General features: G+C 61.1%; 1 protein-coding gene across 1 annotated transcript; it reads left to right on the top strand.

Moving 5' to 3' along the window:
- Nucleotides 1-502: 502 nt before the first annotated feature.
- RAB11B (RAB11B, member RAS oncogene family) lies at nt 503-11,060 on the top strand. The gene is made up of 5 exons (XM_068537085.1): nt 503-637; nt 7,678-7,873; nt 8,734-8,927; nt 9,279-9,359; nt 10,019-11,060. The coding sequence occupies exons 1-5, from the start codon at nt 598-600 to the stop codon at nt 10,162-10,164; spliced, it is 657 nt and encodes a 218-aa protein (XP_068393186.1). The 5' UTR covers nt 503-597; the 3' UTR covers nt 10,165-11,060.
- The last annotated feature ends 177 nt before the right edge of the window (nt 11,061-11,237 follow it).

Genomic DNA, 11,237 nt, shown 5'->3' with positions numbered 1-11,237 from the left:
TTACAGAGGGAGAAAACTGCAACCCAGAGAGGAAAGGGGACCTCTAAGCTAAAGAAGTCCCCACTCAGATGTCCCCCCAGAAACTGTCATTTCTGGGGGCAGCGGGGGTGGGGGTGCGGGTGGGCGGCCCAAAGAGCAGCGCGCATTGACCTATGACGTCATCGGGACGGTAAATAGCGTAACACTACCTGGACGTAGCCCTATTTTCCCTCCCGGACAGGTCCTCTGCTGGTCCGGTACTGTCTGGATCAAACCCCTCATTGGCTACTCGCTCCGTCAATCCGTTTCATTGTTCCAGTTTTCCGCCCCGCCTTCCAGATCTCGCCTGTGATAGGCTGACGAGGCCGTCACTTCAGAAAGGTCCGCATTCCTTCCGCCTTTCTCCAGGAGACCGAGGGAGAAGAAGGTGGATCTCCGGCGGCGCCCACCCCTGGGGCACTGCTTCCGCCTCTTATTGGCTTCTCTGGGTGCCGGTCGCTACGCCACCCATCGCTGATTGGCCATCCGGCCGCCGCTCTGCGCGGCGCCGGCTCCGCCCCCGTCGGGTGTTTGTGGTGGGGCTGCGAAGTCGCCAATCCCGCCGGAAGCGCCAGGACAATGGGGACTCGGGACGACGAGTACGACTACCTATTCAAAGGTGCGGTTGGTGGGGCACAGACGGGCGAGCGGGCGGCGGCGAGGCGCCGGGCAAGCACCCAGGCTGCGCTCCAGGCCTCTGGGCCCATGCCGGAGCCCGAGGCTTGGGGCCTGGCAGGCCAGGCAGCCGGGATGGCCAGTGCAGGCCGGGCTTGGTCAAGTTCGGGCCGGGATGCGGAGTCATGCGGAGCAGGCTGTCCAGAGAGGCTTGGGGGCCCGGGATGCTCCGAGGCGGGGCCAGGGCCCAGGGGGGTGGGGCCCGGGGCAGTGGGAGAGGCCGTTAGGGGCGGGGCAGTCAGAGGGGACGGGGCCGCCCGAGCATTTGGCGGTCCGAGCTGGGTGGAAAGCTCCCTTCGTGATGGGGGCGTGTCCGTTAGAGGCGGGGCTAGGATGTGGTGGGCGTGTCCAATAAGTGGGCTAGGGTGGGCGGGTGGGGGTGTTGCTCTCGTGGAGTAGGAGGGGCCAGTCTTGATTGGTGGCAGTGCATCTGGGGGCGGAGCCCGGGAAGGGAGGGGCGGACAATGGGGGTTGAGGTGCGAGTGTGGCGGGGGGTGGGGGTGGACCCTGGATTGGGGAGCAGAGTCGGAATTGCGTGGAGGGGCACCTGCGGTGGTGGCGGGGGACTGTGTGTGCTGAACCCAGGCCTGGTGGTTAACAGCAATAATTATATCTTAACTCTTAGATCTCTTGAGAGCGCTGTCCAAGCACCTGCACTTTTCTAAGCACTTTACACACATGAATTCATTGAAATCCTCACCACGACCCTGTGAGATCGATATTATCCAGCATCTCTCTTTATGGACCTGGAAACTGGAGGGACAGTTTAAGTATTAAATCAAGATTTGAACCCAGACCACTTAAGGAGTGTATCTGGGGGAGCTTGTGGCTAAGATCTGGGACTGGTGTTGTCAGATGGTCTCCTCCAACCTGCTGGAGGATCTTCCCTGCCAGGGCAACAGAGGGCTCTAGGAGCCTCAAGTAAGGCCTAGAAAGGTCAGGCAGCTTAGGGGTCACTGACTTTCCAGTGCCTTCTGTGCCAACCTAGGCTTTGGCCAGGTCCTGTGCTGCTGTGTTGGGCTCCCTGGCTGGCATTGGTCACCCTTGAGAGCTAACCCCTGGATGCACACAGGACACCTTTGCCATGCTGCCTGCTGCGTGAGGGGGTGCTTCCCATGCCAGCCATAGACATCTTTCCCTCGTTGGGGGAGCTTGGCCATCCCTGGGAGTGTGGCCTGTGTGACACTGTGTGTCTATGGTATTATCCCTGGTTGGGTCTGGGGTTCTGGGGACCTTGGGAATGTAGAAGATGGGATGGAGCGCTTCCTACCTGGGATATCCACGTGGTAAAAGGTTTCTGGGCAGAGAGAGTCCCCATGCAAAGGTCCGGAGTTGCCACACAGCACCATGGGCTCGAGGAGCTGCCTGCAGGCTGATACGTTGCTGGCAAGTGAGGCTGTGTGGTCGGCAGGCATTGGGCCCAGGCCCTTGTGCCGACTGAACCTTGGGGTCTCACTTTAGAGGCAGAGGAAGCTCTGTCAGGGCCTTGGGGACGGATGACAGGTGACTGGACGCCAGTCCTGCTGCAGCTGGTGCCTGTCTCTACCCAGCCCACCCTGAGGCAGCTGCTCCTCAGGTCCTGGCTGGCACCCACCTGGGTGTGTTACTACAAGGGCAGGGGGCGTTCCTCCCAGTGTTTCCGTGGTCATTCCCCACTCGTTATTTTCAGCCGCTTGCTGTTGTAAATAACCCAGCTCCAAGTGTTTGCATGAGTCATCTTTTGCCCTTTGGGTTATTTCCTTGAAGTATGTTCCCAGAAGTCCAGTTATTGGGTCAGGGGCAATGGAGCAGGCTGTGCGCTTCTCAGGATTCATCTCCGGAGTCCTCTTCCTGGAAACACTACTGCGACAGCTGGTGGGGGGGGGGGGGTGGGGCGGTGCCTGCCTGCCCCGCTGCCCTCTGCCACTGGGCTCCTTTTCTGAGTCAAGCAGGTGCCCTGCTGACTGTCTCAAGCCAGGTCAGAAGAGAAAGTGTAACTCACAAGGTCAGCGTTTACCAAACTGGTCCTCTGAGACCTCACCTTCACACTTAACGCCTTGTTGGAGGACCCTCTATTATCTTTTAATATTTGTTTGTTTGTTTTTATAAATTTATTTTTTATTTTTGTCTGTGTTGCATCTTTGTTGCTGTGCACGTGCGGACTTTCTCTAGTTGCGGCGAGCGGGGGCTACTCTTCGATACAGTGCACGTGCTTCTTATTGCAGTGGCTTCTCTTGTTGTGGAGCACAGGCTCTAGGCGTGTGGGCTTCAGTAGTTGTGGCACATGGGCTCAGTAGTTGTGGCGCACGGGCTTAGTTGCTCTGCGGCATGTGGGATCTTCCCAGACCAGGGCTCGAACCTGTGTCCCCTGCATTGGCAGGCGGATTCTTAACCACTGCGCCACCAGGGAAGTCCCCTAATATTTGTTTTTAAATCCACTCAGTTTTTGTCTCACTTAAATAGGAAAAGGAAATTCTTTCTGACTCACAGAAGGAAGGAAGGAAGCCAGCAGGCAGGCAAGCCGCCACCATGGCATCACTGGCCATAAACATGGCAGGTAGACTGAAACGTGAATACACTGCACCCCACAGACCCTCCTGAGACCACGTGGCCTGCAGAGGGTCAGGCCTAGGCAGTAGAGAGGTGTCCAGGACACAGCTGTGCCAGAAGGGTTGACAAGGACCAGTACTCTCACCGCACATCTCCCCAGCCCTGCCTCCTGGCGCGGGGAGTCCTTCAGGAGTGGAGGGGGGCTGTGATCCTCTCATCCCCCATCCCGTGCCCAGCCTCCCTCAGGCTTCAGTCACCTTCCCCTGGCCCTGCCCTGGGCACAGAGGGCCCACACCTCTCATGTGGGACCCTGGCTGCCCCCCCTCTCCAGCCTTCCCACCACTGACTTGCTTTTTTTGGCAGCCACGTCACAGGTTGGCTCTCCTGACCTCCCGGCGGAGGCCAGCAGATCCCCCTGGTGTTCCACCCCACCCCAGCCCCCATGCGGCTTGTTTTCCTCCCTGCTCATCCCCCCCCCCCCACCCCAGGAGTGAGGTTGTTTATTTGTACCTAATTATAGATCCTCACATTTATCCTGCTAACATTTTATCCTTTTCAGCGAACGGCCATTTTCCCAGCCTGCCGATCAATCCCCGGGGGCGCCCCAAACTCTTCTCTGAGGGACTGGGCGGCAGGGGCCACAGTGCGAGCAGCTAGGTCCCCGAGGGCCACCAGGGCCTTCCCAGAGCTCCCGCCACTCACTCCCAGGGAACAGGCCGGCCCCAGTGCTCACCAGGTGCTCCCGAGGCAGCCTCCTGGCTCTCCAGCCTGAGCAGGCCTCGCACCTGGCCGGCTGGTCTGGGACCCGAGCACACCAGCTCCCCCCATTATGAATGGTGGCCCTGCCTGTGCCCCGGTGTCGGGCACCTGTCCTCTGCTGTCTGATTCCCCCGGGGAATAGATCTGGCTCTTCCTCCCCCGGCCAGTCCCTGGGGCCTGGAATCTGCAGGGCCTGCTTCCTGGCAGAGGGGTGGAGCCCTGCTCTGCCTGGAGTCGGGGAGCCGAGCGCCCCCAATGGCCACTCGGTGACCTGAGTGTCAGAATGGGGGCCCCAGATGTGCCACACTGTCGTGGGGTGGGCCAGAGGACCAAGGGCATCCAAGAGGTGCCAGCTCTTTGTTTTTGCCAACTGGGCTTGCCTGCTCTGCCAGCCAAGTGGTGTGCCCAGGGGGACCGTGTCCTGGCCAGTGATGCCACCAACTCCTGTGGAAATGCTGGGGGCTGTGTCCTCAAGGGCCCTTTCTTTCCCTGAGACAACAGATGACTTGTATCTTGGACAATGCCATTCTCATTCCCAGCCTGCACACGGGACCAGCCCGGCCGCTGCCCTGCCGGCCACTTCTGCATTGGGCACCGCGTGCCAGGGACCGCAGGGGCAGCCCCGCCTTCCCGCCATTTGTCCGGGCAGCAGCTGGTGGCCCTTGTTCTGCTCTGGGCCCCACTGTTCTCACTGGGTGACCTTGGGCCAGGGAACTTGGTCACTCTGTATTGAGTGTCTCCAACTGTACACGATAATGTGAACATCTGTCCCTGGGGTGGCCCTGAGAACTCCGTAACAAAGCCTTTAGGGCTGGGCCTGGCCTGAGGGGCTGAGGAGATGGTTGGCTGGGCCAGGGCAGAACCCCGATGTGGCAAAGGGGACCCTGAGGCTGGACAGCTGGACAGGGCTGGGAAGGGAGTGAGAGGGTGGGGAGGATACAGGCAAGGGCCCAAAAGGACCCTCCTCCTCATTTCCTGTTCTGTTCCTGAGGATGTGAGAACTACGTGCAGAACTCCCTGGCTTTGGCCGGGTTCCTATAGCTGCCGTGGGCAGGAGGTGACGGGGTGAGGGCGTGGACAGTGGGCCCTACGGTCAGTCCAGTCATAGCCCCACTGGCATGGCTGGGCGCCCTTGGCCCTCAGCCCCAGGCCCATGTCCATTCACCTCTTTCCACCTTTCTCTGAAGTCAACTTGGCATTCTTATGCTGGGTGCCCCCAGTGTCAGGGGAGGACCCCGACACTCATCACAGGTGTTGTGGGCTAGGCCACGTGGTGGTTTGGGAGAAGAGGAGAAGCCTGAACCCACGGATTTTGAAGGACAAATAGGAGTTTGCTAGCTACTCTAGGGGTTCACGATACCCCAGATGGTGGGAGAGGAGGAAGCTGAACCCAGACCCCTGCGCTCAGCCCTGGATCCAGAAAACCTGGGTTCACATCCTGCTGGACCACTCTCCAGCTGGGTGGCCCTGGGCAAGTTGCTGCTTGCTGAGCTTGGTTGGGGGGTGGGAGCGAGCCTGCAGTTATGCACGGGCTCAGACCCCAGCTCTACCCTTGGTGACCACGTGCCTTAAGCTGGTCATTCCCCTGTCTGCACCTCAGTTTCTCATCTGTAAAATGGGTCACGTGATGCATATGTGAGGTGATGGCACATCCAGAGCTTTCCCAGCACGGAACGTTCTTCCTGTTCTTCTTGTTCTTGGCTCTAAAGCAGCCGGACCCAGAGAGGGTGCTGGGTCCTGGGGGCTGCCTGGCCCGCCCCCTCCTTACTTGTGGCCCAAGGATGGTGACCTGGGCATCTTCCAGTGTGGGGGGAGGTGGGCCTGGGAAGCTCCGCCAGCCACTTCGGCGTTTGTTCATTTGACAGGCATTGATCAGGTGCGTCCCGTGCGCCGGGCAGTGCACCAGGTCCTGGGGATACAGCAGGGAACCAGACTGTCTGAGATGGCTGCCCTTGAGGCAGAATGACAAAAAAAAATCTATAAGGGAAACCTGGTGAGTGTGAGAGGGTAGGGAGAGCTATGGGGGAAAGGTAGGGGAGGGGAATGGGGAGTGTTGGGGGGAGTGGGTTTTTGGGGGTTTTTTAAAATATTTATTTATTTGGCTGTGCCGGGTCTTAGTTGCGGCGTGCGGGATCTTTAGTTGCGGCATGCCGGCTCTTAGCTGCAGCATGAGGGATCTAGTTCCCCGACCAGGGATCGAACCTGGGCCCCCTGCGGTGGAAGCACGGAGTCTTAACCACTGGACTGCCAGCGAAGTCCTGGGAGTGGGGTTTGAAGAGGATGGCTGCCATCCGAGGGGCCACACAGAGGAGATGAGGGCAGGAACCTGGTGGGTACCTAGGGAAGAACACTCCAGGCAAAGCGTATCGTTGCAGGGAGGCCCGTGTGTCTGGAGCAGAGTGAGCAAGGGAGAGAGAGGGAGGAGGTGAGGGCAGGGAGGGGACGGGGCAGGTCATGCACGGCCCTGTGGGCTGCCTGGAGGACTTTGGAGGGGGGAGCCCTGGAGGGCTGTAAGCAGAGGAGGGATGGGACCCACGCAGGGTGCTCACAGGCACCCTCTGGTGGCCAAGAGGAAAACAGCCTGTTGGCTGAAGCTGAGAGTAAATGTAAGGGCGGGCACCAGGGAGGGGGCTGTCACAGCAACCGGGAGTGACGGGAGTGATGATGGCCTGGGGTCGGGGAGCAGTGAAAGTGGTAAGAAGCAGCAGGAATCTGAACACGTACACATAGAAGTTCTCATCAAGGAAAAACTTTTCATCGGGGCCTTGAGTGACCAAGTCTGCAGCCCCCGTGGCTCCCCACGAGCCAGAGCCACCCTAGGGTGCCAGAGCCTAAGGCCCACACTTGGGGGTCCCTGTGGTTTCCAGCTGGGGCGTCCGGAAAGAAAGGCTGTTTCTTCTGCGCCGCACACACACCTATGCACACACTGACACGAGTCCCCACTGTGTCCTGGGTCTGAGCACAGCCCTCCAGGCCCAGGCCCCCCCAGGACCCTCCAGCCTAGAGCTTGGAGTGGCTGGGCCCCTAGAGGCAGGGCTTCTACAGGTGGGGGCAGGAAGCTCAATAAAGGGAGGGATGGAGGGAAAGACCCGCCTATGCCTGCCCTGCTCTGCCCTGCACTGCTCAGGAGGGCCCTTGTTCCCACCTCCCTGCAGGACGATCTGACCCCCCACCCCCACCCCGTCTTAGCATACGAGATGCTGGCTGAGTTCTGATCCCAGGCATTCCCATGTCCCCCTCCCCGAGGTGGCTCTTGTTACTGTCTCCCTTTTCACACCTGTGGAAAAGGCAGCCCAGAGACGTTAAGTGACTTGCCCAAGGTCACCCAGCCCTGGGGCTTTCTCAGGCATGCCTGGCTGCCCAGGTCACCAGGCCGCCGTGGAGGTTTGGGAGTTGATGGATCCCCAAGCTGCCTTCTGCCAGGATGCATGGATCTCTGTGTCCCATCAGAGCAGGGGCAGCCCTTCTCTGAAGGACCCTATTCGCTTCTGTACCAGGAAACGTGGTGCCTCGGGCCAGGGGCCCCAGGACAGCTCCGACTCTGCCCCGTCCCTGGCTGTCGCGTGTCTGCAGCACCCGGGGTGCCCCTGTGAAGGTTCTGTGGGTGGACGTGGGCAGCATGTGGGGTCTTGGCTCGGGGCCACTGCCCCCCTCTGACCCAGGGAGGCTCACTCATATCTCTCCCCGCCCCCAAAGTGGTGCTCATCGGGGACTCGGGCGTGGGGAAGAGCAACCTGCTGTCGCGCTTCACCCGCAACGAGTTCAACCTGGAGAGCAAGAGCACCATCGGCGTGGAGTTCGCCACCCGCAGCATCCAGGTGGACGGCAAGACCATCAAGGCGCAGATCTGGGACACCGCCGGCCAGGAGCGCTACCGCGCCATCACCTCGGCGTGAGTGGCGGGGCTGGGGAGGCCGTGGGCCCCAAGAGATGGGTAGGAGTTGGGCTGGGGGGGCGGGGGAAGGGGAGAGCACAGACCCGAGAGCAGGGGGCGCAGGGTGGAGGGACAAGACACCCAGGAGCTGTGGGACCCTCTGAAAGGCCAGTGCCCAGGCTTGGTCAGGCTGTCACCCCAGGTGGGCATGTCCCACAGCCCCTCTGACCCCTGGCGTCCCATTGAGGCACTGCAGTGTCGCCGGGTGCTGGCTACACGGTGAGGGCTGTTATCAGGCTCTGCCCGCTCCCCAGCCTGCCTGCTCGGCCCGCCCTGCCCAGCCATGTTCCCAGCCTTCCTTTTCCAGGTGCAGCCCTGGCCCCCCTGGCCCTCCTGTGGCCACCCCACCATCAGGATCCCCTCGACTGCCTCTTCCCTGACCCTCCCAACTCCTGGCCATTCCCTGTTAGTCACTTGCTGTCTTCTGGAATCCCTCCACCGAGGCCTGGTCACCTTCTCGGCTCCTTGATCCCTTGGAGTGGATGTGTGTCCATCCGTCTCCTTGGTGCTCTGGGCGGGCAGGGCCACGGCAGGCATTAGAGCTTCTGCCCTTTCCCTGCATAGTCACTGTTTTCCTCCTCCCCTTTTGGTGGCTGACCCCGTGGGTGTCTTCTGACCCCAGATGCCAAACTCCCTCCTTAGGCCTCCCCATTCCTGAGCTGAATCTGGGGAGTGGAGCCGGGGCCTCAGGACACGCACCCCTCCCTCGAGGCCCTGATGGCCACCCCTCGGGCCAAGGAGCCACTGCCCACAGAGCCTGGGGGGCCCCCAGGGACGCTGGCTCGGCTCACGCCTGGGCCCTACCCCCGTCCCTGCAGGTACTACCGTGGTGCAGTGGGCGCGCTGCTGGTGTATGACATCGCCAAGCACCTGACTTACGAGAACGTGGAGCGCTGGCTGAAGGAGCTGCGGGACCACGCCGACAGCAACATCGTCATCATGCTGGTGGGCAACAAGAGCGACCTGCGCCACCTGCGGGCCGTGCCCACAGATGAGGCCCGCGCCTTCGCAGGTGAGCGCACGCCGGGCCGGAGGGCGTGGCCAGAGGGCTGCTAGGTGTCGCTCCGGGCCATCTGCTCTGGCCAGGGCCTCTAGGTGCCACACTCCTGAGAACGAGACTCTGACTGAAGCATCCGAGAAGCATCTGGAATGCAGGCAGCTCCCCTGCACCAGGTGCATCTTCCCTGGCCGTGCCCATGGCTGCAGGGGTGGGCATCTCAGTCCTACCCCTTCGGTCCCAGCCCTTTATTTCCTGGGCCAGGTGAGCGGACAGGCAGCCAAGGTCCCCAAGAGGAGGGTATAGGGGACCACCCTGCCCCCCCTCCAGCAGCGGACTCACCTGGGCAAATATTCTCTCTTTCAGAAAAGAACAACTTGTCCTTCATTGAGACCTCAGCCTTGGATTCCACCAACGTAGAGGAAGCTTTCAAGAACATTCTCACAGGTGGTCACAGGGCCCAGGTGGGATCACAGAGGGTGGGCGTGGGAAGGGCACCAGCCACACGGGTCACGTGCTCCAGAACGTAGCCCCTGAACCTTCCTTCCTTAAAACTGCTGTTCAGTCTGGACACGAGGACAAACAGGGCACCCTCCACAGTGTGAGGCCAGATCCCACCCCTGCTGGCACTCAGGGCACAGAGACCCTCTCAGCCCAGCTCCCGTAGACGGGCCCTGCCATGGCTTCACTAAAGAATAGCCCACAGGGTCAGCTGGGGAGGCAGGTGACCTCAGGGTCCCAGAGCCCCTGGGCTTCTGGGAGTTTCTCCTGAGGGAGGAGGGCCTCTGATCTTAAAGAATGAGAGGCCTGGGCTGGGAATTAACATCTGCAAACAGATATGGGTCCTTCCCTTGCTGAGTACACAGCCAGCATTGGGGATGGGCAGGGAGCCTCCAGGAGCCCAGCCCATGGCATGGCTACCCCTGACGTGATGGGGGTGCACAGGGCACAGTGGGAGCCTTTGGAAGGGGTTCCAACTCAGCATCCAGGGCGCTACCGTGAGGAGGTGACATCCAGATGAGTCCTGTGGGAGGGGGAGGTAACCGAGATTGGGGGCACACAGCGCATTCACCCTGTGTCGTTCTCCCCGCCCCCGCCCACCGAAGAGATCTACCGCATCGTGTCACAGAAGCAGATCGCGGACCGCGCAGCGCACGACGAGTCCCCCGGAAACAACGTGGTGGACATCAGCGTGCCACCCACCACCGACGGACAGAAACCCAACAAGCTGCAGTGCTGCCAGAACCTGTGACCGCCCCGCGCCTGGTCTCAGCGTGCGTGCACGTCCTTGTCCTCCGCCCGCCCCTCACTGCCCTGTCCTCCCCGCCCACCCCCTCCGCCCTTCTGTGACTGGCTCCTGCCCTCCCATCGAGCTCCGCACGAAGAACAGGAGTTGAGCGGCATCTCCTGTCCCGCCCAAGGAAAGCTAGAAGCCCCGGCTGCTGCACCTGCTCTCCTTGGGTCCCAGTGGGCATCTCAGCGGGGCGGGGAGGGTGGCAGGATGGACCGGGCCGGCCAGAGGCCAAGAGGATGGGCACGCCGAGCAGGCTTCTCCAGTTTTCCACGGTAGCCACCGGGGAGCAATCGCCGCCCTCCCTCTCTGGCCAGCTGGCCCAGCTGGCCCCCGGTCCCCACCCAGAACCCCATTCCAGGCTGAAGCCCGAAGAGCAAGGCGCCAGGGGCCGGGCAGACGGACACTCTTGGCTCTCGGCATCCCGCTACCCCGCGCACAGCCAGCAGCGCACATGCCTTCGACCTCTCCCGTGCGTGCGGGATTCCAGCTCCTGCCTGTAGATTTATGCTGGGAGAAGACCCTCTCCCCACCTCACCCTCCTTTTTGCACGCGGCGCGCTCTCCTCCCACCACCCCCTCCCTGTGCCCTTCTCTCTGTCTTGTCTCCCTGTCTGGTCAGGAACCTGTTTGCAAGTGAAGCAATATCTCCGTGTTTTGTATATACAACCGCTCTTGTAGCCTTTGGTTTTTTTTGTTATTGTAGAGAAACACAGATTCTTTATACACTTTGTAAGATTTATGCCAAACCCTAGCTCTCGATCTCTTATTCTTCTTGTGGCCCGTGCACTGTTGCCCCGATGCCTCGTTTCTCTCGCCCGGTTACTAAAATGTATAATCCGACTTCCTGTACAGAAACCTGCCGCTGCGCCTTTGTCTTCTTTCTCTCCACCAGGCGGCGCTCCTGAGCCAGGGTCCCTCGCTGCAAGCTCCAACCGCCCTGGCTCAGCCCCAGCCCCGCCCCCCCCGCCCAGGACAACGCGGAGCACCCTGAGCTGACCACGGGGGGCCTGGGGCGGGTGAGGGTGTGGTGGG

The sequence above is a fragment of the Eschrichtius robustus genome, chromosome 2 (genome assembly GCF_028021215.1).
Source record: "Eschrichtius robustus isolate mEscRob2 chromosome 2, mEscRob2.pri, whole genome shotgun sequence".
Lineage (NCBI taxonomy): Eukaryota > Metazoa > Chordata > Mammalia > Artiodactyla > Eschrichtiidae > Eschrichtius > Eschrichtius robustus.
This window is presented reverse-complemented; position numbering and strand designations above follow the sequence as displayed.

Excerpts from the sequence above, each read along its gene's own strand:
- RAB11B (XM_068537085.1), top strand. The coding sequence starts at position 598 with ATGGGGACTCGGGACGACGAGTACGACTACCTATTCAAAG. Across the intron at positions 7,874-8,733 it reads TACCGCGCCATCACCTCGGC|GTACTACCGTGGTGCAGTGG; the intron begins GTGAGTGGCGGG and ends CCGTCCCTGCAG. Across the intron at positions 9,360-10,018 it reads TTTCAAGAACATTCTCACAG|AGATCTACCGCATCGTGTCA; the intron begins GTGGTCACAGGG and ends CGCCCACCGAAG.